Genomic DNA, 27,128 nt, shown 5'->3' on the forward strand with positions numbered 1-27,128 from the left:
TGCAAAAGCAATTTTGCTATATTTGCTGAATCTATTAATGTGTTTTATACACTTACGTTATTCTGAAAAATTAGAATTAGAATTTATCAGGGCACAGCAAAATAGTCAACACATTCTATATTATAAGCTTAAGCATGCAGTTTCATAACTCTGAAAGAAAACATGCTTGTTAAATTACACTCTGCTCTTGCTTTCTTGCTGGATATTAAGCCAAGGTTAATCCCACAAGCTCACTCTACAGTAAACTTGTACCTTCATTTCCTTTAGTCCCTGCATGTATTTTCCTTCTACATCCTGAATCTGGTCCTTTAACTCATTGATATCCTGAAGAAAATTGTAAAACATGGTGTCAAGAAAACCACTGAGTAACCATTGAAAACCACCAAGCATTTTGAATCATTGAAGTAATCCATTATAAAAAGAGGGTTATCTATTCATTATTTTTAGAAGTCATTCATTGTGATGAAATATATATCCCTGTACCAATTATTTTGATTACTGTATGAGAGGACCCTCCCTGTGACCACCATTCTGTTGAAAGTTGAGCTCAGACCCTGCTTCTGTATGGCAAGGCATTTGTGACAGAAGCAAGTCATTTTATCAGCTTTCATCTGCCACAAGCAGCTTACCTTAATTTCTCTAATAGATGCTTCGGTATCAACTGAGATGGACGTATCTCCACTGCCTCGCCGGGAAGAAGTTCCACCTAGAGAGGCCAGCGTAGCTGCTGAAAGACTTGACACAGTACGAACTCCCTAGAATGTAGTTAAGTGGTGGTTTACAACAGAGGTAATTTAAATCTTCATCATAGAATCAGAGAGTTTGAAGGTAGCTCAAAAGGTCATTCAGTCCAACCCATTGCCAATGCTGGAAATCCACTACTACAGCAGCCCTGACAGGTAGCCATTCAGCCTCTTACAAAGGAGAGCCTACCACTTCCAAGTCAGTCTGTTCCACTGTCAAATAGCTCATACTATCAGGAAATTCTTCCTAATATTTAGATCAAACTCTTTTTCTTGCAATCTGAACACATTGTGCTCTTTAAAAAAAAAAGATAGACAGGACTGGACTCCACATTAACAGTTTGCATTGTTTTTAGTTTTCATCAGACTTCAATTCCAAAACACACTGGCTAGGTCTTTGTATTTAGAGGTTATTGTACTACCCAACAACCTATCAGAAAAGGGAAGAGAGGAGTATGAAAGAGGTAAGATGGAAAATATTGCTTCAATTATACATATTTATAAAAAAGATGCTTAATTCCAGGATATTGTTTAGTGCTTTTTCTTCCTTTTCATTAAGAAAAAAAGTCAAATAAATTGTAATATGTTCAGTAATAAGGGATCTACTAGTCATAAAACTGTTCTTCAAGTTTAAAGGAAAACAGGAAAGCTGTGCTAGGTTTGTGGGAACAGAAATGGCAGTGGGTAGGATCAGAGGCACTTAACACTCTCTCTCCCTCAGTCCTCTTTTTCCTACTGGGTAACCCTTCCTCTGCTGGTTAAATCTTCATGGAAGGATTATGTACACTTTCTCTATGAGGCCTAGTGAATGTGCACAATGGCTGGTTATTATATGCACATTACTCACTCAACTAACATTCCTCTTAACAGTGCATAGTTATCTTTCCATTCATACAACCATGCTATGCATTCTCTCTTACCTTCTCAAAGTCTTTTTCAGGTCTTTCTTCAACCTGAAGGAGGAAGAAGAAAGAAACTATAATTGAACTTCAAGGCAGCAAGACCAGATTCTTAAGGAGCCATTTTTCCACCATGAGATTCCCCTAAAATCTGTTCAGACACCACTGGCTGTCTTCAATCTTGGTGTAAGGCTTCTGTATTTACTACTCAGTCTGCATGAGAATCGATAAGCCACTATGCACTTGTAGATTAACAGAAGGTACTTTCTGGTAACTCTTGGAGTCTCTCGTTCTCTTTTGCTTCAGGAATTAAAAGGTGTCTGTAAAATCCAGTATGCCTTAAAAATTATCCTCTTTTAAGTAATTAGGTCAAGTTTTAATTAGGCCACTTTCTATCAGGCACTTGAATGGTGTTCAAATGCTTAAGTTAAAAAGCATTGAAAGATTAACATATGGACAGAAAAGACTGCGTGTACACCATAATGTTCTTCTCTTGCTTTAATGACACTGCTGAATTAACAGAAGGGTGTCATGTACACAGAAGGGTGGAAGAATAGTTATGAGCATACCTAACTCTGAAATTAGGATATTTTCTTGCAATCCTCTATGTAACGTTAATGTATAACCACGTCTGGAGATGCTTGACATGACTAAAATGCCAAAACACACAAAGGTGGGATCCTTTTCTCATTCAGTTATAATTTCCAAATAATTTCTTGTTCTCTAACAAGAAGCTATTTCTTATAGATATATATTTAAAATCTTTTAGGTAATATAGCCAATTTGGTTTGATTAACATTCCCCCCCACCCCCCAAAAAGGCGGTGAGCAACTGGTGTAAAATGTGGCAGCACGACTGCTCACTGGGGCAGGATACTGCCAACATGTCACCCTGCTGCTGAAAGAATTGCACTGACTGCCCATCAGCTGCTGGTCCAAGTTCAAGATGCTGGTTTTGGTGTACAGTCCTATACAGCTTGGCTCCAAGATACCCAAAAGAACATCATTCCCCTTGTATACCCAGTTGATCACTGCGCTCTGCAGGTGAGGGCCTCCTGCAGATACCATCTTATCAGGAGGTCCGTTCAGCACAACATAAGAAGCGGAACTTTAGTGTTGTGGCACCTATGTTTTGGAATTCCCTTGCCTTAAATGTTAGATAGGAGCCATCTCTATTACCTTTTCGGCACCTACTGAAGACCCTCCTCTTCCAACAAGCCTTTTAAGTAGAGTCCTTATCCTGCATCTGTTTTGGAATTGCTTTTTAAGATGTTCTTAATTTTTTTTAAAAAATGTTTTATTTTTAAGATGTTTTAAGAAGTTTTTAGCATTTCGTCCCTTGCTTGCCAACCAGCTTGCCAACCTTCTGAGAGGAAGGGCAGGATAATCATAATAATAATTTTAATAATAATTTAAATAATAATAATGAAGAAACTATAATTAAAACTAAAATGCAAACTAAAACCCATAAAAATAACAATATACAAACACATAAAAGCATATGAAAGAAAATAAAACAGATTTAGGGGATTCAAGCACATAAAACACATACATCCAATCTTGTCAATGGGAGGCCTGAGTGGCATCCATAATTTCTCATCAGGTGAGGCTGGTGTGCCATCTTCAATCCTTCCTGGATTGAAATAATCTGACCATAGTGATCCATGCCCTAATAACCTCCAGATGAGACCAATACAATATGTTATACATGGGATTCCTTCTGAAGAATTATTGGAAATGTAGTTACTTCACAATACATCTGCTAGGTTGCTAATTGGGACCAGCTGAATAAAACATATAGCTCCAGTTCTTAAAGAGCAGCACAGGCTGCCAGTCCATTTCTGGACACAATTCAAAGTGTTGGTAGTCACCTTTAAAGTACTGAGCGGTTTGAGACCCAGGGACTTGAAGAACTGCCTTCTACCATGAAAGCCAGTCCAAACATACTTAGAATAGATCCACTGAAATAATGGGATTTAAGCTGGTCATCATGACATCATAACTAACTTAAGTCCCACTGATAACAATGGGACTTCCCAAAATATGACTAAGTCTGGATTAAACCTATTATTATCATCAGCACCTGTAAACTAACCTGAGGATTTTAACCTAGTTTTGACATGCACATATAATAGTTAAATTTGTGTGGAAATGAAACTTGGTTTCAGATATTCTGCGTGCATGTGTGAAACTGAAATAAGATAAACGTTACAGTTCAAGGAGAGACTGCTGTGGCTGTAGGGGAAACGAATTAGTGCTGACACCTGGATCTCCAAACTTACATTTGTCCTGTGCTCTGCCCCACCTAAGTATTTAATGCAGGTGCCTTGCCCAAGGCATGAGCACTTTGGCGGGAAACATGTGGCCTCCGTGGTGCAGCCGCTTGCATCCAAAAGCAGTCGCACCTCTCCTGTGCCGAAATGCAGTCATATATCTCCTACTCTCAAGTAGGCGCTGTTGCCACTGAGCTCTCATTGTGCCGATGGCACAGCCCTCTAGTGACCTACCCAACCTACCCTAAACTGAGGTTATGGGAGAGGGGAGAATAAACAGAGGAGAAAAAAGGAGAAGAAAGGTGAGGTTAAAATTTAAAGTAAGGAAGCAGAAGGGGCTCAGCTCTTAAGGAGCTCAGCCAGACCCGACCATCCTCAGAACAAGGCAGGGTCAGTCTGGAGACCGGAATGGCCCCTCTCCCTTGGGAGAGGTCATCTGAAGTAGACCCTGCCTGCACAGCTAGAGGGAGGAGTCATCCCAAGTATCAGGACTGCCCCCAGCAGGAACCTCTGGAGAAAGTTGTATAATCTTAGAAGGGGATGTGGCTAAGGGGGCGTGGCATGAAGGGACGCTGCACTTCTGAATTTGCCACTATACTACTGTGTACCAGACTAGATTCTCCACGTGCATGCATTCAAAGTTGTTTCATGGCTCAAAAGTATCAACAGGCATTTTTTGTTGTTGCCATATTGATTTTATCTGTTATGTCCAGCAATGGTTGATTGCTTGATTTAGTATAGGAATTTCTGTACTGTACTTCACCAGAAATTCCTAAAATGATTTACATAAAAGGAAGACAAACACACAAATCACAAAATTACTGATAACAATAATAAAACACAGACAATATATATATATATAAAAATTGTCAAATCTTGAATAATAGATCTGTTTATGGTTGATAATACTGGAATATGGAAAATCTTTTCTGAGATGACTGAAATCTACAAGAAAAGGATGCATTTTTGTGCAATGCTAGTTAGGTTTAAACAATGATAAATCTAGATTCACTTCACAGCTCGGGGCTCAGGCCCAGAGTGGGACAGAATCAGCCTTGGTCACACTGATGGATGACCTTTATTGGGAGAGAGACAGGGGACTGCAAGCCTGCTTCTTCTACTTGATATCTCTGTGGCTTTTGATCCCGTTGACCATGGTATCCTGTTAGACCAGCTCTGCAGGGTTGTGTCCAGAGAGTAGCACTGGGAGACTGCTCTTCAGACCCATGGCAGTTTTGCTATGAGATCCCACAGGCCACTATTTTGTCCCCAGTGCTATTCAACATCTATATGAAGTTTGGGGGCAAGGTGTCATCAGTATGATGATACCCAGCTCTATTTCTCCATTACATCTGTGAAAAACCTGGACTGATGCAGTGCCTGGACACGCTATGGACTGGATGAGGGCCAATAAATTGAGTCTGAATCCTGGAAGATGAAGGCTTTGTGGATGGGTAGTTCCTGGATATGGGTGAAAGGCCAGTTGCCTGCCCTAGATATAGTTGCACTCCTTCTGAAGGAGCAAGTACATAGTTTAGGAGTTCTGAAACCATTCTTGTCACCTGAGACACAGGTGCCCTCTGCAGTTAAAGTGCCTTTTATCATCTTCAGCTGATAAGCCAGCTATGGCCATTCCTCAATAGGGACAACCTGATTACTGTGGTCCATGGATTGGTAACCTCAAGATTGGATTACTGTGTTGTGTGTGGGGATGTCCTTTTGTCTGGTACGGAAGCTTCAGCTAGCACAGAATGCTATGGCTAGACTGGTGGTGGGAGCATGTCACCAATGTTAAAAGACCTCTACTGGTTTCTCATCTGCTATTGGGTCAAGTTCAAGATTCTTGTAGTAGTGTACAAACCCTTGAACAACTTAGACCCTGGATACATTAAGGGCTGCGTTAACCCATCTGTCCCAAGCCAATCACTGAAATCATCTGGCAGAGCAGTATTATTAGTCCCCCTTGGACCAGAGGTACTACTCATGTCAATGAGGAGTTGTGTCTTCAGAGTAGTGGGCCCAACTTTATGGAACTCCCTCCCAGTAGAAATAAGGCAGGCACCATCCTTACCAAGTTTCAGACACCTACTTAAACTGTTTTATTCCAGGAGGCCTTCTCTGATGTTTAATTTATGTTTTAAATTTTGTATATTGTATGTTTTACTTTGTAGGCCGCTTTGCGACCCAGATGGCAAAAAAATAGAATGTACATTTTAAAAATAAAGCCTAGCTGTGACTCCATTGCCTGAAGCAAGCTGAAAAACAGCCCTTTCCTATATTGTGAAATTCTCTTGCTTGAACTAAAAAGCAGCCACTTACGTAAAAACGCTATCCAGGCAACGTTTTCCAATGCATCTTGTCACAAAATACTTTTCACCCACTCCAAAATTCAGACAATATAGAGAAACAAATGTCAACTGAATTAGCTTTAGCAGAATCTTGTAGGAAAATGGATTGGAAAAAGTTAATAAATTTTTACAAGTATCTAGTCTAAGAATACGTTTTTCTGGGTCAAAGCTTTCAGAATCATCCTATATATCTTGAACTCCTTCTCTACGTGGAGATCCATATATACCTAAAACAGCACAATCAATGCAGAAGAGGTATGCTTGAGGGAACCCAAAAGTTTGCAGAAGTGGAAAGAACCTCTAGTAGTAACAAAACAAATAAACAAAACTCCACAACCATCACCCCAAAAACCAGCCCAATGAAGGCTGAGCAGGCTCAGCAGCCACAGAATGCTAAGCATCTGTTTGTGGTTGGGTACAGAAAACGGTTAGGGGAGTATCTTAGAATGATGTATTTTGAAAAAGGCATGATTGCCTGCTAGATACAGCAAGTGAGACTAGCTAACCCTTTTGTCAACAACTAGTTGGACCCTCCGTGGCGCAGAGAGGTAAGCGGTGGTAACGCAGCTGAAGCTCTGCTCACGGCCGGAGTTTGATTCCAACAGAAGGAAGAAGTCGAATCTCCGGTAAAAGGGGTCGAGGTCCACTCAGCCTTCCATCCGTGGTCAGTAAAATGAGTACCCGGCATATGCTGGGGGGTAAAGAAAGGCCGGGGAAGGAACTGGCAATACCACCCCATATATACGGTCTGCCTGGTAAACGTCGCAAGACGTCACCCTAAGAGTCGGAAACGACTCGCACTACAAGTGCGAGGACACCTTTACCTTTAGTTGGCATAACTAGCAACTTAACCAGGTGTGCTCCCCTGGTGGTTCTGGTGGCAATCTCTATCTCAGACCTACCAATAAACAGAACACCTTAAATGGTGTTCTGGCAGCTGCTTAAAATGTTTTCAATGTTAATTATTCTCTCTGAGCGTTTGGCTGTCTTCTCAGACATGTTATCTTTCAGTACTCTGCCACAAAACTTTCGTAGAGACTCATTGCTTTACACTGAAAGGGGGCAAATAAACCTTTTCAAAAAATGTATTGCAGTCTAGCAATATGCATACTATAAAATAAGCAGACTATACAAGTGATTACAGCAATAATAGGCACATTTTGAGCCTATATGGGGCAGGGCCCATTACAGCACAAACCTTGCAGGTCACCACCAATGGAATGTCCTTTCTTTCCATAGTCTCTGTTATCTTTTGTGCCTGCCTTTCTACTTGTATTGGAATGGCCTGTGCTTTGTCCAGTCTTTCTTGAGGGTTAACAGGAGAGCCCCACTGGTATGTGGTGCACACTACAATATTTTTTATTGTTGTTGTTGTAGGGACCTCCACCTTGACTTCCCCTGCAAGTCTCATTTGTAAAATGTTATTTTTCAACTGCACACTGAAGCTTAATTCAAGCCAATATGTTACATTTCTGCTTCTAGTCCTTCATTTAGGATACTCTCACCGTGCCAATACTTTATGTTAATGTAGAGAGCAAAAAAAATGTATTTTATTTTATTTATTTAATTTGATTTCTTATCCACCCTCCAGCCATGAGGTCTCAGGGTCCTTGCTTCCTATCTTGTTGCTGCTAATCCACATAAAGCTCCATTTCCAGCATGGCAATCACTGTCTCCTCATTTCTCAGTACTCTAATATGAAAAATCAGGGTCACTAGAAAGTAAAGGAAGTTGCCTTGCAGCAGTTGCTATCAAAGACCCGTCATGATGGGCCCAGGGAGAGTGGGATAGTAAATGAGGTCTGTTCTGTTATATCCTTTTACAGTTAACATATCCAAAAATGATAGGGAAGGCCCATTTTTCTCACACATTATTTTATGTCTAATGTACCCTTTGATGTGGGAAGGTATCACAAATAACAGAAAGTTGGACTTACCATGAAATGTTTTTCTACTCAGCAGAGAGTGGAGCATACAAACAAGGGTTAACTCCTCTTCTGGAAGGCAATTTTATTTATAAAAAAACTTATAGTGGCCAGACAGAACAGGAGGAAACCTTCCTCCATTTTCCAGATTTGACCATACCCGTAACAAATATAGAACAAACATGAACAACTATTGCTCTCTAAAAACTTTAAGGGAAAAAAATTAATCCTAAACTGTAATATGAATAGAATAAAGAAAGGAATCAACTCTGGAGTGGATAAGACAAGAAGGGTGTCATAGGAATTCTTCCCTACACTAATTGGGTGACCGCAAAAGCACAATTTGCAGATGATCCTCATCCCAGCAGCCAGGTTCAACCTGAGGGTAGGGTTGTATGCTTCATTCTCTGCTGACCAGAACACTTCATGGTAAGCCCAACTTTCCATTCCTAGTCAGCAGAGGACTGGAGCATACAATTAAGGTATATGGCATTGCAGTATACCAATCCAAGAAGGCAGGACAAACACTAGAATTACAGGACCTACAGGAGCACTGTCCTATCAAAGACTGCATCCATTGAGGCAAACCTGTCCACATTATAATGTCTGATGTTGGTAAATGATGTGCCCAAGTTGCCACCCTATTAATGTTCCTCTAGAAGGTATCTCTATATAGAGTTCCCATGGTTGCTGCCCCCTGTTGGAGTGGGCTGTAATTGCCATAGGTGGACTCAGCCTCAATACACCTGGGCAATGCACTCCTGAAGCCACTGACTAATGGTGGATCGAGTCATCTTAATGTCTTGGGCTTCCTATCTATAGGAAACAAACGAGGACTTTGATTTCTTGATGGGTGCAGTGTATGTCAAATAAGCTCTGGCTGTTCTCCTTGATATCAAGCTTGTGCCTCTTCTTTTCCAGCCAGTGTGTGGACAGAAATCCAGCAGGACAATCTCTTGCGTTCTATAAAAGGTCAAGATACCTCTGACATAAAACAGAGATAGGTTAGACAATAATTCTATCTGAGCAGATGATGCAGTATTCCTTCCTTACCGACAACGCCCTGAGTCCCCCCACCCTCCTGGTTGAAATAATCACCACTGGGGACACAGTTTTCAGAGTTAGATCTCTGAGAAGAATGGAATCTGATCAAGAACATCCTGTAGGAACTCCAGGACTCCCATGGTGCAACCTTCCAAGGGACAGAGTTGCCAACACTTGCACCATCTCTGAAAGACCTTCCATGTCATCTCATAAGTCTGACTGGTTGAGAAACTCCTGGACCTAGAATAGTGTGAAAGATCTTATCCAAGAAACCTTCCACCCTCAGGGAGTTTTGCTCAATTTCCATGTATGGATCTGAAGCCAGTCTGGGTCTGGTTAGGGACCAGCCCTTAAGGAAGCAGGTCCGGGTGACTCAAAATGTGCCAAGGGCAGTTGTTCTAAGGTTCTGGAGAAACCCTGGAAGAAGAGGGGGAGAAGGGAAGGCATAGAGGAGCCCCTGAAGCCAGTGAGCCAATTAGACATCAACTACCTGAGCCCTGATATCCCAAAATCTGGACATAGATTTATTTTCCTGTTGTGCTTGTTTATGAAGAGGCTGATGCATGGGATGCCCTGCTTCTGCATGATGGTCTGGAAGACCTCGGGATGGAGCTTTCATTCCCCCTGGCCTCTATTCCTGTCTCCACCAGTCTGCCTACATATTGTGAATCCCCCTCATGTGCTCTTTCCAGATGGATAGAAGCTGCCTCTCTACCCACTGGAACAACCGGGGGCCCAACAGTGTCCTCACTTGTCAGGTGACTTGGGCTATGGCTGTGATATTGTCCAACCACATAAGGATGCAAGACTGCTCCACCAGGTTTGGGGATTCCATGAGAGCCAATCAGATGGCTCTGAGCTCCAACCAGGAAATTGGATGTTTCAACTCATGCACGCACCATCAATTTCCCCAAGCTAGGCTACCCAAACAAGTTGCTCCCCAACTGAAAAGACTGGCATCGTGGTGACTTGAATGCATGACATTTCCCTCAGAGGGACTCCCTTGAGAAAGTTGGTGTGAGAGAGCCACCAGAGAAAGCTTTAAATTATGTCCTTGGGAACTGGTAGAACACAGGTTGACTTGCTAGTGATCTGTTCTTTAGGGGCAACAGGAATCACTGAAGTGTTTTCACATGGAACCATGCCCAGAGAACCAAGTTGATGGCCATGATCATGGATCCCTGGTGATGAGTCAGACTCATCAGCAGGACCTGTGGGGCTGCCAGTGTTACTCTTGTCTCTTCCAGGAGCTTGGATGCCCATTCCTGGATAATCTAGAGTTGTGTCTATAACCACCTCTAGGTGTTGGATCCATTGAGTTAAAACTAAAAAGTTCTTGGACTGGCCGACAACCAAACCATGTTCATCCCTGCTGGGAGGAAGGACGGGATATAAATAAAATAATAAAGAAAGAAAATAAAGAAAAGATGTAGTGGTATGACACCCTTCACCACCCTCTCTCAGGATCAACAAGTAATCTAAGTATGAGTAGATATGTATCCCCTTAGTTAGTAGATGTGCTACCTGTGCCACCATGATTTTGTAGAATACCCTGAGGGGCAGATGATAGCTGAATGGCATTACACTGTACTGGAACTATCTGTCTTCAGAGGAAGCAGTGATTAAATGGATGGATGGAGAAAAGACTCTGAGAAGTCCACCAACATCATGAAGTCCCCCGGCTGAATGGCCTCCACAATGAACTGGAGTACTTGCATTTTGAATTTCTTCTGCTTGGTGAAGCAATTAAGAAACTTCAGGTCTAAGATTGCTCAAAAACTTCATTACTTTTGGGCATGATAAAACAATATGGAGAAGACCCCAGAGAACTGTGACTCTTGCAGCCAGGCTCTATGGCCCCTATATCTAAGATGCTGAATGCTCTCTGATGCTTCCCCAGATTACTTGACACTTGAAATAGTCAACATTTGTTTCTGGGAGTTATTACGAACTCAAGGAAGTGGCCCAGGTGAATAGTCTTTAGGACTCAGTGCTCTCAGGAGGACCAGGAGGACCTCCAGGTGCCCGGATTCTGGTGGGACTTCTGGGTGAAGGCCTCAGGACCAGCGGACTGCAGCCCAAGACATATGGATTTGGCCACTGCTGGTCTGATGGCTAAGGCTGTAGCTTTGTGTAAGCACCTGAGAACAGCATCACTCTTCCTGTCACTTTGATCTGAAAGAATTTCCCCCTCCTCTCCAGAGACCAAAGATTTTAATGAAAGAGCTGCAACCAGGTCATCAACTGCAGGCATCCTAAGGCTCTATGACTGGAGCAGAGAGGGAATAAAGTCTCTTTATGAGGGAATGGGATGCCCAGTAGCAGTCAGCCAGGCGATGAAGACATTGCATACCTGGCTTCAGGATGCCAAGGGTCTCTGCTGCTTACCAAGAAGAAGAGGGGGAGGAACAATGCATAGGAACCCATGTGTGATGCAGGTATGGCACCAATGCCAATCTGCCACTCGTGCTACTGCAGCCCCACACCTGGCCCCTCCCCTTCTTGGTAAGTGGCAATGACTCTCGGACTCCAGGAGCCACGTACATAACACTGCAATGCCTTCACCACCCCACCAACAGCTACTGGGGGTGCCCTAGCTTTGACTAAATCCAATTCCTCTGCCAAAAGGTTTCTGAAGAACTGAGAGAGAGGAACCACCAGGTCTTGTGCATCTAATCTGGAAAACACATCTGAGAATCCTTGTGCCTCCTCTAATGTTCCTTCTAGCTGTGTTAGAGCCTCTTCAGTAGATTCCAATGGAAAAGTCTTCATAGCCTCACTGAGCATGACAAGATATTTATCTACATGAAAGAGGCATTTTGGAGCAGGAAGCCAGAAAGTTTCTCCTCCTCCCTCCTGACACAACTCCTATCAATTTCAGAATGGTTGGGAGAACTGCTCATCCTACTGCCCTCTGCAGAGTGCGTGAGTGAATGAATGCTGGAGAATGTGTGTGTGTAAAAGCCTGTGGATTGAAAGGCATGATCTGGCAGAGCAAGGGAGCCAGGTGAGTCCAGAGGCAACATGTGGGAGTCTCCACATGACTTGGATTGGTGGTTGTTCCACTCCTCAGTGCTCTTAGTATGGCTGGAGTAGTGGCCCCACTGCTGAGTTATCACTGGAGGTGGTGGAGGACTCCCTGTCTTCAATTGCTTCCTGGTGTTGGCTCTGGAGAAATATTTAGCAAAGGTGGCTGCAGTCTTCCACACCACCTCCTGATTTATCCATGAAAAGACTGCAGGTGGCAAGATTTGGCTTTCTACTGCCCCCCTTTTCCAAGCCCTCCCCTGTGTTTCTGAGAAAGTCAAGGGTCCCAAGGAACCTTCCAGCCCTGCCCCCCTGATCTGGCACCTGCCTCTTTGGGGGGTATCAAACATGGTTCCAGCCACCAATGAGCATGTCTCCAGCACTTTTACCACATGTGGGCTTTTCCCTTTACCCTCAGAAAGTGAAACTGAAAGCAATCAAGCTGTCCCCAAAATGTAGCTGTTAGCCCTCAAGGCACTGGCATCCCCCAAACCCAGCAAATGGAGGGGGAAAGCCTTTAGAGGTAGAACCCTAAGGAATGCCTCCACTGTTCCCCAATAACTACTCCATTACTGTGGTTGATGAGCACTTTCCCCTCTTGCTGCCAGGAAAAAAGGAGATGTGTGGAGTCAAGTTTGTTCATACAGTATAACCTCAGTAATTATTATTAATACTTTGGAACTCTGAAACCCCCCCCAAACTTCAGAGAGTGGTAGAGCTACCAAGAAGCCCCCCTTTGTTGGTAGCAGGGGGCCCACACAGCTCAGATATAGATCCTGGTTCCCCCCCCCAACTGCCCAAGGCACCCCCTCATTTACCACTGTTCAGAGTGTTGGTGGTGATCTGGGAGCCACTGGAAGGCTTGGAAGAGTCCTAGGTACCTTTAGCACGCAGGTGTGAAGGCAGCTTGACTGAGCTTCCATGGAAGTCCTTTGAGCCCTTGGTCCAAGCGGTATGGGGGGTGAGCTTTGGCTAGCCTTTCATAGCTACTCACTTAGAAAAGAAAACCCCTAAGGAAACTGAGAATACAGGGTTTTATTTCAGCTGTAGAGGACTTCTACACTCTCAGTACTGTTATGGAAATATGTATGCAGAGATCCTCAGTGGTCTGAGCTGCATGTGTGCCAGTATGTGCCTAAGTGGCAGGATTTTACCCTACATTTAGATCACTGAGACTTAAGACTTAGTAAAATAAGAAAAGCTATTTTATTTATAGAAATCCATAGTAGATAGGAAAGGCATACCGAGTTCTAACTAAGTTAGAGGTGCAATGCCCAGACATGGCTATTGCCCTCATGGCTCACAAGAGAGAGCAAACACAAAGATGCCTCCTCTCTCCTCGGTCAGTCAAAGAAAAAGACAAAAGAAGGAGGGGCAGATAAGCTTCCCTGAGCATATCAGTTTGCAGCAGAAGGAAGTTAGGTAGAGAAGAGCATAGGTAAAGGCAGGCAAGCCTAACCAGCTGGAGGACCCTAACTCTATCTTCCTTCCGGAATACAAATCAAAGAACCCAAACAGGAGTTGCTCTTGCCCCACTTCCAACAAGTAGCACCATTCAGGAGCAAAAATCAACTCTTCTCTCCTAGTTACTCAAATTGTAAATTGGAGGAAGGTTCCTTCCCCTTTCAGATGGCCACTAGAAATTTTTTTATATTAAAAAAAGGTTTGACCCTGCATTCCAGAAGAGGAGTTAACCCTTGCCTGTATGCTCCACTCCTCAATTAACTGACGATGCTACAAGAACAGGATAGCAAACAACAGCTGGACAGATCACTTATCTGATCAGAATTCCCCTTTCCTTAGCATATGATAATAACCCTACATTAGAAACAGAGCCTCACACATTAGGAGAAGCAATCAGGGATAAGAGACCCTGTTACAGTACAAACAACCCATGACTATTAACTTCAGTGAGCCTACTCTGAGTACAACTAACAGTGAACACCACCCCTAGAGGTCTATTAAACTAGTTTAAAAGGTGGTCAAACATCTTTCAACTCTGTGATTTAATCTGAACCTATATATGGCATCCTTCTTCCTACAGTAGAAGTAGCTTTAAGAACATAAGAAGAGCCTGCTGGATCACGCCAGTGGCCCAGCTAGTCCAGCATCCTGTTCTCACAGTGGCCAACCAGGTGCCTGGGGGAAGCCCGCAAGCAGGACCCGAGTGCAAGAACACTCTCCTCTCCTGAGGCTTCCAGCAACTGGTTTTCAGAAGCCTGCTGCCTCTGACTAGGGTGGCACAGCACAGCCATCATGGCTAGTAGCAATTGATAGCCCTGTCCTCCATGAATTTGTCTAATCTTCTTTTAAAGCCATCCAAGCTGGTGGCCATTACTGCATCTTGTGGGAGCAAATTCCATAGTTTAACTATGCGCTGAGTAAAGAAGTACTTCCTTTTGTCTGTCCTGAATCTTCCAACATTCAGCTTCTTTGAATGTCCACGAGTTCTAGTATTATGAGAGAGGGAGAAAAACTTTTCTCTATCCACTTTCTCAATGCCATGCATAATTTTATACACTTCTATCATGTCTCCTTTGACCCGCCTTTTCTCTAAACTAAAAAGCCCCAAATGCTGCAACCTTTCCTCATAAGGGAGTCAACTCCATCCCCTTCATCATTCTGATTGCCCTCTCCTGAACCTTTTCCAACTCTATAATATCCTTGGGAAACAGAGAAATAAAGCAATTCAATCTGGTAATGAGAAGCAGAAAGGTATGCTCACCACAGGACTTGCACGAGCAGAGCTTGCTCTAGAAGAAGCTCGAGATCCTGAGCCAAGATAGCAACTGTATTCCGAAGGCTGCCCACATGTACCCAAAAGAATGCATCAGACAGAGAAAAAAGGAGAATTAGGACAGTAGAGATCAGATAGATTTGACAGCATTTCTTGTAAGTTAAGAACAGAATAACATATAGCTACAGAAAGCTTAAGTAGATATCGCCATGCTGCAACGTTAACAAACTTAAGACATAAAGATTCACACACACAAAAAGAAAAGAAGCAAAATGCTTCAGAACAATTGCACACTACCAGTCCAGTTCCATGAGCCATTGTCCCCGTAGTCTTGTGGCAGGTATGCATACAGACATATGACAATTGTTGCACTCATACCAGAGTTAAGGTAAGACTCCAATCTAGACTCATAATCACTGGAAAATTTTGCATATTTTATCTGGAGAATGTCCAGAACTATGAAGTTCAGAAACTACCTTTAAGACTGTGTGCTGATATTAAATCTGCTTCAGATACCAAATTCTGCTCACGTTAGCTTTCAGGTGGACAACAAAGATGCAAATTAGAGCCGTCAAATTTATCAATGTTTTAGCTAATGTATTGCCAGTCACCGGAAGATTATCTAGATGTACATCGAGGAGATTAGAAATGGCACGTGAATGCCTGTTCCCTAATTTGTGCCCCAAACCCTTGATTTATGGGGGTGCTAATTGCTTTTGCACTCTGTTACTGCTTAGAATTGGAGTCTGGGAAGCTCAAAATGCAGGCTCCCTGACACAATCATAGCATTTGGGAAGTTTCCCCATGCCTCTGAGCTCAAAACAACACAGAGTCTGGGAAGTTTTTTGCTCAGTAACCAAAAGAATGCAGCTTGTCCCATGCTTCTGCTCTGTCAGGTGGAATTGTTTATAGTATTCCCAAGCTTGAAGAGGTGATGAGTTAATTGGCTTACAAATGTTCTCACTTGGCTAATGTAAACAAGTAGCCTGATAATCAAAACAAAGCAAGCAACCTTGAGAATGCAGCTGCATTCTTAAGCCCAAGATGTCACGAGGACAGGATCAGGAGACATCACCTGAGGGGGAAAACCAGCTACCTGAATGATGGGAAGATAATGATCTAATAGATGTAAGGTGCCCCCTTCCAGGGGGTCTTTGAAGGATAAATAGGACCCTTAGATCAGGGAGATTAAGCCTCCAGGGGGCTGATATAGCCTCGAAGTACCATCAAGAAGCAACATCAAGAAGCAACATCAAGAAGATTGAAGACTCAACCCCTCCCAGGCAAGATTTGTCATTGTGCTGTTAGGACAGCCTTTCCCAACCAGTGTACCTCCAGATGTTGTTGGACCACAACTCCCATCTTTCTTGACCACTGGCAATGCTGGATGAGGCAGATGGGAATTGTGGTCCAACAAGATCTGGAGGCACACTGGTTGGGAAAGGCTGTGTTAGGAGGTTTCCAGCATGCAGGGGGACAGACGTGAGATAAGAGCACTTAGAGACAAGGGGGGGAGTGGTAGCATGTTAGCTACTTGGTTTCATTTTAGCTGTTTGTAATCCTGCTCTGACGGCTATTTGGCTCCATTTTAGCTGTTTGTATCTCTTTGCTATAATAAAGCCTTCAATTTCTCTGCTGCCAGCTGTGTTCATGGTCCTCCTGAAATCTCGAACTCAATAGTCTTGTGCTTGGCAAAGGCTAGTCATTTGGCGTTACAGCTGGTTAACTTTTGCCATGAGCTCCAGGACGCAAGAGTTATTTGGCATAAGCCCAAGGCTTTGTGTGTGCCAAGTGGGATTTGTCACTCTGAACAGTTCCCCACCACCCTAGTATCTTATTACAAACTGTCCTGAAACTGCTTTAAAGAATATTTTACTAACTGGCATATGGGAAGTCAGTATCTGTACTAACATTTAATAAAATGTTATTTATTTGGGATTTATTTATTTGTTGCATTTTTATCCTGCCCTTGCTCCCAAGAGTTCATGACAGCATACATGTGATCCCCTTTTATTCTCACCTCAACCCTGAGAGGAGATTAGGCTGAATAAGAGTAACTGGCCTATGATAAACTAGCAAGGTTTGTAGATAAGCAGGGATAGTTCTCAATCCTCTCTCATAAAAAGCATGTACACTCCCCAAACATATAACAAAATAAGAACTGGCATCCACAATATGGGAAGCAGAGCAGAATTGTGCAGATCTACCACAAAAGCAATTACAGATTATGACCTGGAGAACCAGGATGAGAGCATTCACAGATACACTTAAAGATCATCCTTGTCTGAACCCCATGCATAATCATCAGTAGCACTGACTGAATTTATTCACCTGACTGAGTAAACGAAATTTAAAAATGGGATTTCTTAAACACAACCCCCCCTTTAAAAAAGCTATTTGTCCCTGAGTACAAATTAGTAATAAAGGTCACTTTAAAAAGGAAGCCCTTTGTGGGATCATAATATTATGACTGAAAGCAGTTGCCAAAAACATTAACACACAGCATATACATTACATTCCCTATGAATCGTGTGGTACACATTTCTGAGGGTAGTTAAACTAAAATATCCCTCCCATCCTGAAACCAACTATGAATTTCAGATTTATACACATAAGACATGCTTAAGGACTCTATTCCATTATGAAACTGACTCAGAAATCTTGCTCATCTTCAAAAAGCATTTAATACAATCTAATGACTAGAAGCTATTCACAGACTGCCTAGGACAGCCTTTCCCAACTAGTGGGTCACCAGATGTTATTGGACCACAATTCCCATCTTTCCTGACCATTGGCAATGCTGGCTGAAGCTGATGGGAGTTGTGGTCCAACAACACCTGGTGGCCCACTAGTTAGGAAAGGCTGGCCTAGGATGAGACAAGTCCAACAACCTTCAGCTAGAATCCAGTTGACCACACTGACATTCTCTCGACAATCTTCCACAACTTTGCATACAATGAAAAAGTTAACTCAGAAAATGAGAGATCATTTGAACAGTATTTCATTTTAAATTACCATTTTAAGATCAAAAACTCAAGCGTAAGAGAAATTAGCATTGGAAAGTCTACATTTTCCACTAATTATTAGCAGAAAGTGTGAGAAAGTAAGTTTTTACATTCCACCAAGCGCAGTACTGAAAAGAGGTCTGGCCATTTAAGCATTGCTCCCCAAACTGATTTGTACTTCCACACATATGCTGCATAGAAGGGCCTAATCTGGTCTTGATCAGTATTTCAAATAATGTTATGTGTATTTGAAGATAATAAACGGCAAGACAGATTTAAAGAAAACATTTCAGATTGGCTGAATTCAGTTGATTCTCCAAAATTCACACATGGGGGCTTAATTCACTATTTCCTGCTTCCATCAAACCAGACTTTGCTGTTATAGCCAAACTGGCAAACTGTCGTTTAAGCGAGTCCCCCAAACCAGTATTGCAAACCACAATTTAATTCTGATTTGCCATTCTGGTTCAAAGCACTCACTCAAATGACAGTTTCTAGTTCAGACACAACAGCAAACTCTGGATGAACCAAATGGGAAGTAATTACTAAAGGACCACATGTGAAGGGAAGAGGGAGCATGCAAGGACACTGCTTTTACATGATCCACTAAAACCAGTACAGCCAAATTTCACATAGCCCACAGGGTGCAGTGCATGCTCCTGCACTACTCCACTTGGCAAAAACCAAGGAGAATTGTACACTGTTGGGCATTGCTTACCAAAGGCACTCTATGCACCTTTGGAAAACAGTATATGCATGCCTCCACTTGGCTTTACTCTGAGAAAAGAATGGGTGGAATGAGGGGAGCGCTGGGTACTTTCTCCATATTGGCACTGGGATGTCTTTCTCCAGAAGTGAGATCAGGGGATGGCACTGCCTACCATCAGCTACAGATCTTGGTTGATTTTTCCTGTGGATCAACAGTCCCCCATGTTAAAAAAAAAACCCACAAAACCCACAAATATTGCTTGAAGGATTATCTGAATGTAGCTGTACCAGTTTAGATGAAAGAATCCTCACCAGAAACTAGCATAAAGCCCATGTACTCCTCCCTCCACTTGCCTCTTCTTTTTGCATGCCGGGTTATAATCCCCACACAGTCATGAAGCTCACTGGGTGACCTCGGGCCAGTCACTGCCTCTCAGCCTCAGAGGAAGGCAATGTAAACCACCTCTGAATACAGATTACCATGAAAACCCTATTCATAGGGTTGCCATAAATCGGAATCGACTTGAAGGCAGTCCATTTCCATTTTTTCAATAATTCAATCCTGGTCTGTTTAAACCAGACTTCCCTGTTATGTCCAAAAATAGGAAACACTGGTTTAAAAAGACAAAGATTTGGGCAGTATCAAATTTCTTTTGGAAAACTGTTTATGTGTCTTGTTTTTATTGTTGTGCACTGCAGTGACATTTTCTAATGCTTAGCAAAAGATGGAGGTAAGGTGAAGAGGAAGAGAGGAGCATGCAAGTCAAGCACTCATTCTTGGCTTGCTGAACCATGGTTTAGTAAGCCAGGACTGTTACATTTGAAAGGGCCCAATCACTAGCACCGTCTGACACGCACTGGAATTCTAAACAGAAGCATTCATTATTTCAGGTCGCCACCAAAAGTGATCTCTCCAGAAAACATTACGGTAAAGCAGTATTATAGAAGCCGCTACAACAGACCATGTGAGACAGAAATGAGGCCAGCACAAAAATGTGGAAATCATCTTACAGGACGCGAACTAGAGGCACTATATCGACGATTCCCACTGTTACAGTTTTCATCATATAGAGATGCCTACAATTAAAAAACAGAGTCAGAACAGTATTGATAGACTTTATCCAGAGGTTCAAAATACAGCAAGATGCAGAATAAAAGAAGTGACACAAGAAATGAAAAGGAAAAACAAAACAGAGTCATTATCTCCTATAGTGTAACGCAAACTGCATGCAAGGCAAGGATGAAAAAAATCCTGCTCTTGCATACTGTGAAATTAGTCGGAATGCATGCAGAATTAAAATGAGGGATTCCATTCTTTGCGTCAGGAGTGTTGCTAGGCACCTTGTGCTCTAGCATCTATTTTAAACTCAGTACCATGGATCTTTTGCATAATAACTCCTGAATGAATGGAAATCTTTTCACACATTTCTAAGTTTGAAACAGTTGCAAAGGGAAAGAATCAGGACTGCTTGACTCACTGACCATGCTTCCTACATAGAACCGATAGAAGCTGAGGTCAGGTTGGAGACAGCGCAAAGATAACAGGCCAGAAAAGGTAACAGGAGGGGGCATAGAAACAGGAATATAGTCTGAATGAAGCTTGAATTTAGAACCGTACACTGAGTGGTAACTAGCGTATTAGGGTTGACATCTTAACATTTGCAGACTGGCCTCTTTCTATTCATATATTTAAGTCAGGATCATTGCTAATCAGGAATATTTATTTTAACTGATTTAAAGCCTAAGGGTTTTGCGTTGGCAGTAACATGTTAAACTATGCTTATGTACCTATCAGTTTAACTCTTTATTTACTCCAAAAAACTGCCTTGTACGCTCGTGCGCTGTGGTGACAGCAAATTAAAAATGTGGAAATTACGAACTCCACTTCTGGAGAAAAAAATGCACAGTGGCAGATAAGCTTTAGGCAAGGTAGAGCAAATGACGAAATAAATAATAAAATAACACCGCCCTATGAGCAGTAAATGCATTACAAATTGGGGAGCTCAGCTTTCTTGGCCGAGTGTCTAGTGATCAGTTTCTGTAGCAATCAAACAGTAGCAACTTTCTAGGACCAGGGCCATTGAATTAAACACAGCTTTGTAGAAGGCTCAGAGATCTGTTAAGGCCTATGTAGAAGACTATTTTTCACAGCTTCCAGTCCCTTGATTTCAGTCCCAGCATCCTGATCCATCAGATTTCTAACTGCTGTTTTTCCACTACTGCTCAATTTTGCAACTAGCTTGGACAGCAAAGTATCGAAAGTAGAGCTGTTACCTGGTTAAAATAAATCTTACCATGTATGACCTTAGTTAATTCCATATGGGTAAAAACAATAGTTCTGAAGCAAAAAAGTATACTCTCTTTAAAAGTTGCATGTGTGAGTCCTAGCAGACATTACATTAGAGGAGTCGTTTTCTTTTGTCTGTGTGACATTAGTAGGAATGACTTTTGTAAGATGAAACCTGCCTGGTGCTCAATTAGTTGCGGACATTTTTAGTTAATCAAAAAGGGTGTTGAGTCACCATCTAATTACTTAAATGTTGTGGTCCTAGTTAAGTGTTATTTCTGCTAAAGATGGCTAAGCATAAATCTCATTTAATTAATAAAACAGCTTGCCCGTTTAAGCTTCTTTTGTAGTATATTTTGCACAATTTTGTAGTAAATTTTACACAATTACAGGTTATGATTTGCCTTTAGCATAAATTTACACACCATATCAACAGAGTGAGCCAAGCTCACTGCTGTCATAATTCCTTCACTGTTTGCTGATTTTGTGCCAAGAAAGCTTGGTATTATATCTGTGTTTTGACCTGAAAATACACAGGAGTTATCCTGAGGCACTTCGAAGCATCAGGATATATAAAGGGATAATGTCATTAAAATGGCTGATAATTCATAACACAGAAATTCTAAGAGCAAAACTGTGAAGTATAGATGTTCTCCACTATGTACTGAACTGTGTATTTGTTTTAAAGGGTTTTTTTGTTCATGACTTGGCAAGCAAATTTTTAGGTTTTTCATTGTTTCATCCAGGAGACTTCTAGCACAAGAGAAAAAGCTACACTTTTCAAAGAGAAAAACATGACAGCAGCAGGTGCTTGATGAGGCCTGCTCCAAATCTTAACCGTACCTAGCAACACCCCTGTTACATTCATTCACACCCCTGTTACACTCATTCACACCTCTGTTATATTCATTATTGTTCCTAAATAATCAAATCTACCCATTTAAATTAGCTATAAAAAGTGACATCAAAATCTATCTTAAATTTTAGCAGGGAAATTAAAATGTTGTTTGTACATATTAAAAATAACCAAAGAAAAATATATTCCTGGCCAACCAAATTTACTATAGCCATTGTAATTAGTGTGAATGTACAGAAAATTACAGTTTGGTGTGACGGTGCTTTACATTCAAAACATTAAACTTACGAAACTCTTTTTTTTTTGCTACTTTCCTATTATAGGTGAATATATATGACAACTAAACTATGTACAAAGAAACAGTGGAAGTTTAGGGCAGCAGACAGGTACTTTTTGGAGGGTATATATATAGACACACACACACACTGTAGTACTGAAGTGTTAGGAAGCAGGGAAAGTTTAACAATTTTTTAAAAAATAAAAAGTTCTGATGTTCTCTCTCTCTCTCTCTCTCTCTCTCTCTCTCTCTCTCTCACACACACACACACACTTCATTGTAATACATTAATGTGTTATCCAACAGATAGAAGACAAGCACAACTTATTCTAACTAGCAGATTGCAATGCTGTTCCACCAGCAACAAGTGCAGAATTCTAGAGGGAGACAAAGGCAGGGCTAGCAGAACAGAGCTGACAGACACACCAAAGGCAAATGTGCATTCCATTCATAGAGATCACGTACTAAATGACATAGTGTAAGTGAAATGAACTGGACCAACAAGATATTCTTAAGGCATGACAGAGCACGGACAACATATGTGATGTGTGAAACAGATTCCACACATGTGGAAAAAGGGAGATAGAGAACCAACCCTGTAACTTCTGGCTGGTAGAGTATCACTGTACAATAAGGAGGGCTGAGAAAGACAAGGAGCACAATCTGTTTTTAATACATTTAGAAAATGGAGGCAGAAGGAAAATCTAAAGCTTGTTTGTTGTGGAATTCCTTATGCTGGTTAGACTGAGTGCAGGTTACTACAATATATATATATATATATATATATATATATATATATATATATATATATATATATATATATATATATATATATATATACTGTACGGCAGGCCATTTAAGAAGGCAGCCACTTCTGCTTAAGCTAAAAGCCAAAGCCAAGTAGAGAATCAGACAGCAAGGATAGCAAGCCTATGCATATTTCCTACAGGAAGGGAGGATACCATTGCAAAAGCAAAACAGAACAATTGAGATGCAGACATTAATCACAGAGCATGATTTCAGAACATCTAGGTGCAGGAGACAACAGCTATGATATTTCTGCTTCAGTCACAGCCACCATACTGGCAAAGGAAGATACCTAGACAACATATATAACAGGACAGCATGACAACTTATTAGGAACAGCTTCAAAAATAATGGAGCAGTTGTAAGTAATGCAAATCTATGTTTCTGCTAATAACTGTTAGGAATGAAACTTCAGAAAGCAGACTAACAAATCTAGTTATAAATCACAATGCAATAGGAGCTAGATTAGAAAATTAGAGGCAACATTTTAAGAGCATATGTTTATAGAAGGCAAACATACAGAAGTTTCTGACAGAACTTATAAAATTGCAGGGAGGGTGAGGGACACACATATTAACACACTACATCCCAAAGGGAAAAACAATCAGAACTGTGATCAGACTAAACACATGTTACTTTCTGCATGCAAACAGAGCAAATTCAACCTCAGTGAAGGTTGGAAGGCTTTTAAATCAGTGATTCTCTATGAGTATTACAGGAGTCATTTGATCTGTTCTAGAAAGGCAATTGTAAACCACCTCTGAATACCACTTACCATGAAAACCCTATGAATATATCCAAAAAAAGATTCATAGGGTCGCCATAAGTCGTAATTGAAGGCATAAACAACAACAAATACAGTGTACAATGGAAGATCAAAGTGCAATCTATTGACTGCTGACAAAATACAGATACAATTATAACAACTACTTCTTCAGATTTTTAGAATTGCTAAGGCAAACATGATGTGAGCAAAAAGCTGAATGAATTGTAGATTCAGGACAGATGTACTCCAGAAACTTCACCAGTGTGAAAAGCAGAATTTTATTGTACCTCTCTCAAACAGAAGCGAATATAAAGATTTAAAATAAAAACTAAGAAATCACTAATCTGGAGAATCTTGGAGGTCAACAAAAATATAGGGAATCACTCATTTATTAAAGCTTCTTACAGTAACAAACTAAGGTTGTGCTGCCCAGATGTAACTAAAATGTTCAACAAAAATGGCAGGGAGGAAAACTGACAGACCCGATTTCCATTTTGGGAAGAAGGTTGGGATTTGGAAGGAAAGCCACTGCAATGAGGACTAAGGTCAGAGTAGCAGGAAGCCTGCATAAATATAAACAAATTTTAAAAATAAAAAGGGAGAAAGATGGCATTTATTCCAAATCAGAGTCCTTCGTGAATATACTATTTGACATTTTCAGACTGTGGGAATGGAAAGATCTCAAGCATCATCTTGTCCAGTAATAAATATGTCTGAATTCTAAGATGTTCAACCAGCCTCATCCAGAGAAGGGGATTTCTGGGAGAAATTTCTTCCAGAGAGAACCAAACTAGTATTTGAATAACGAAACAAAGATATTGTATAAAACAGAAGAAAAATAACCATCTTCTATTCTTGTGGAGTGAGTAACTATCATTCTCTCTGGTAAATGGTGTCTATTCCATAAACAAAAGTTTCCTATGTTTTGAATGCTTTTCCACGTTAAAGAATTGTAAAACATTTTTGCGGAACATCTATACTGCAGTTTTCAATATAGGAAACACCTATAAATTACTTTATTATCCTCTCTCTCTCTCAAGCGCCTAGTTCACTTCAAGATGCAATTCTGATATAGTATACAGAAAGACATACAAACAATATTCACCTATTGCTTATTAGGAAGTTATTTCTATTTAGGTCAAAACCATGTAACCATTAACTCAATAATATAGGCATGGTGAGTACTTACCAATTTTCCTCTAAAAAAATTGTCTTGCCTTTTCCAGGCATTGAGTCGTCCCTATCTTTTTAGCTATGAGACAGAACTAGACTGGTAAAGGAAGAGGCTTGCCTCCACTATCTGAACACTCCTTTAAGTGGGAAGGCCAAACCAGAATATTAAGATGAATGACACACCCACACACAGCTGAGAGAAGAAAACCAAGTCATCACAGCCTTGCTTAAAGACTAGGCATCCATCTTTTTCCAGTTTTCTTTTAAGCAGCATTATACTGAAGGCAAAATGGATCCCAAAAGATTAGGTTGACAGGATAAACAATTAATTAATTATCTGAGAAACCTCCACAGTTACATTATACTCACTTTTGCCTAAAAAGCATGCTTGTTTCTTCCATTATTCCACAGAAACAATGGTATTCTCCCTTTCTGTTCTATAGAAAGGATGCCCTGCTCACATCCAATGATGGATTCATTCATATGAAAAGCTATAAGAGTTTGTATAAAAAGTTGTAAAATTTAACACATTTGTTCCTGCTCTAGGAATTAAAATTTTTAAAAGCAGGCTATAAATGTATTTTTTAAAATCACCTTCGCATACTGCATCGAGTGTTTAACATAGTCTTCAGGCTCTTAGAGTACGATCTTATGAATGTCTCACTGTATTCACTCTCTATGCTAGAGTATGTTTACTTAGGATTGCATAGTCCGAAACACATGAGCTCAAGCGCTGAACAGAGATACTGGAAATAGATTGTCTTCTGTACTGAGGAAGCTTGGAGTTACTTTTTTAATCTAGGACTTCTTTCATTATACTTGCTTGGTGTAAAGCAGTTTTACCCATGCTGGTGCCCTCCAGATGATGTAGACTCCAACTGCCATCATCCCCAGAAAGCATGGCCAATGGTCAGGGAAGATGGGAGTTGGAGGAAACAAAACATCTGGAGGAACCCAAGTTGGAGCATGGTGGTACATGATAGAGATTTTGGAGGTCATGATTCAGAACTGTCTGCCTAGAACACTATTTCAGAACATTCTTCTTCTGAGGGAAATATAACATGATTGAAGGGTACAAACCATTTATTTCTACTAAACTTCTTTCCAAGCTAACTTATATTGCTGCTTGGTTTCTATTTTCTGACAAATGGTTATAATAATTGCCCTCACTCTAGATTAAGAGGCGTATACCTGTAAAGGAAGCTTCAAAGCAAATACAACAATTGTAGGCTATTGCTACAACTATTGTTATCTGTATGACATCATAAGTGTACTTGGGCCTAGGTAGATAAACTTCAGTAAAAAGCCATTCACATCAAATCACAAAAACTCTGGTAGGCCTAGTCAACAAAAGTAGATGTGATCGATCTTACATCTCAAAAGGCTTGGCGATTTTACGGCAGAGGATAGCATTAAATATCCCATTATCATTTATCTCAGCTTTGAAGATAAATTTTATCCTTGTCCCCAGAATATGTACCCATGAGTTTCACACTGATCACATGGTGCCAACTGGTTTTTTGCCAGTAAGTAACTGTTAGTTGCCCCTTTGAGAGGCCAACTACAAGGCATTTTAATATATATTGCTTTCACAAGAGGGATCTCATGAAGAGGATGAAAAACACAAGCCGTTTTTCACATCTGACTTGTCCTTATGATACTTTTCTTCCTCACTGTAGAATATCTCCTCCTTAGCTATAAGGAATTTTTTTAATATTGCATGGTGCAAAGCCAACAAACAAGTAATGCAAGATCAACAAAGCCTGTTTTGCTTCTACAAAACCAGCTCAACTACACTGCACATTCCAGCTGAAGTATACACCTTCTCAAAGTCAGAGTCGTCATTAACAGCAACAATCTCAATGCTTCCTTATGTATTGTTAGCTGCATGCAAAACAGAGATTTATAATCTTCTGCTCTTTGAACCATCCCAAAGATTACTGATTACTACTAGTCAGATCTTACATTTGTTTTATTGGATTTTGTATTCATTGGTACCCCCCCAAAGTACTGTGCTCCCCATAGCTATTTATTGCATCGTATAATCTTTCTTTTTTCTTCTCTCTCTCTCTCTCTCTCTCTCTCTCTCTCTCTCTCAAACACACACACACACACACACAATTTGGTTGACCACTTCATGCATCTGACAAAGTAGGCTTTGACACATGAAAGCTTTTCCCACCATACATCTGTTGTACCTTAAAGACTAACAAGACTTTGGGCACAATCCCAACTTACCTTTCCACACAGCTGGG

At 41.1% G+C, this 27,128-nt stretch overlaps 1 protein-coding gene across 27 annotated transcripts in view; it reads right to left on the reverse strand.

The window, feature by feature from the left end:
* Positions 1 to 27,128, reverse strand: part of LRRFIP1 (LRR binding FLII interacting protein 1) — a 136,966-nt gene that overhangs the window by 25,347 nt on the left and 84,491 nt on the right. For 10 of the 27 annotated variants that reach the window (XM_061607757.1, XM_061607755.1, XM_061607756.1 and 7 more), the window contains 7 exons: positions 24,183 to 24,263; positions 22,723 to 22,767; positions 19,719 to 19,784; positions 14,983 to 15,060; positions 1,664 to 1,696; positions 630 to 755; positions 253 to 324 (listed from right to left, as the gene is read on the reverse strand). In XM_061607757.1, coding sequence (XP_061463741.1) covers positions 253 to 324; positions 630 to 755; positions 1,664 to 1,696; positions 14,983 to 15,060; positions 19,719 to 19,784; positions 22,723 to 22,767; positions 24,183 to 24,263 — 501 coding nt within the window. The remainder of the gene's footprint in view (positions 1 to 252; positions 325 to 629; positions 756 to 1,663; positions 1,697 to 14,982; positions 15,061 to 19,718; positions 19,785 to 22,722; positions 22,768 to 24,182; positions 24,264 to 27,128) is intronic. The other 17 variants (XM_061607746.1, XM_061607745.1, XM_061607744.1 and 14 more) reach the window with 7 other exon arrangements.

The sequence above is a fragment of the Rhineura floridana genome, chromosome 2 (assembly GCF_030035675.1).
Source record: "Rhineura floridana isolate rRhiFlo1 chromosome 2, rRhiFlo1.hap2, whole genome shotgun sequence".
Lineage (NCBI taxonomy): Eukaryota > Metazoa > Chordata > Lepidosauria > Squamata > Rhineuridae > Rhineura > Rhineura floridana.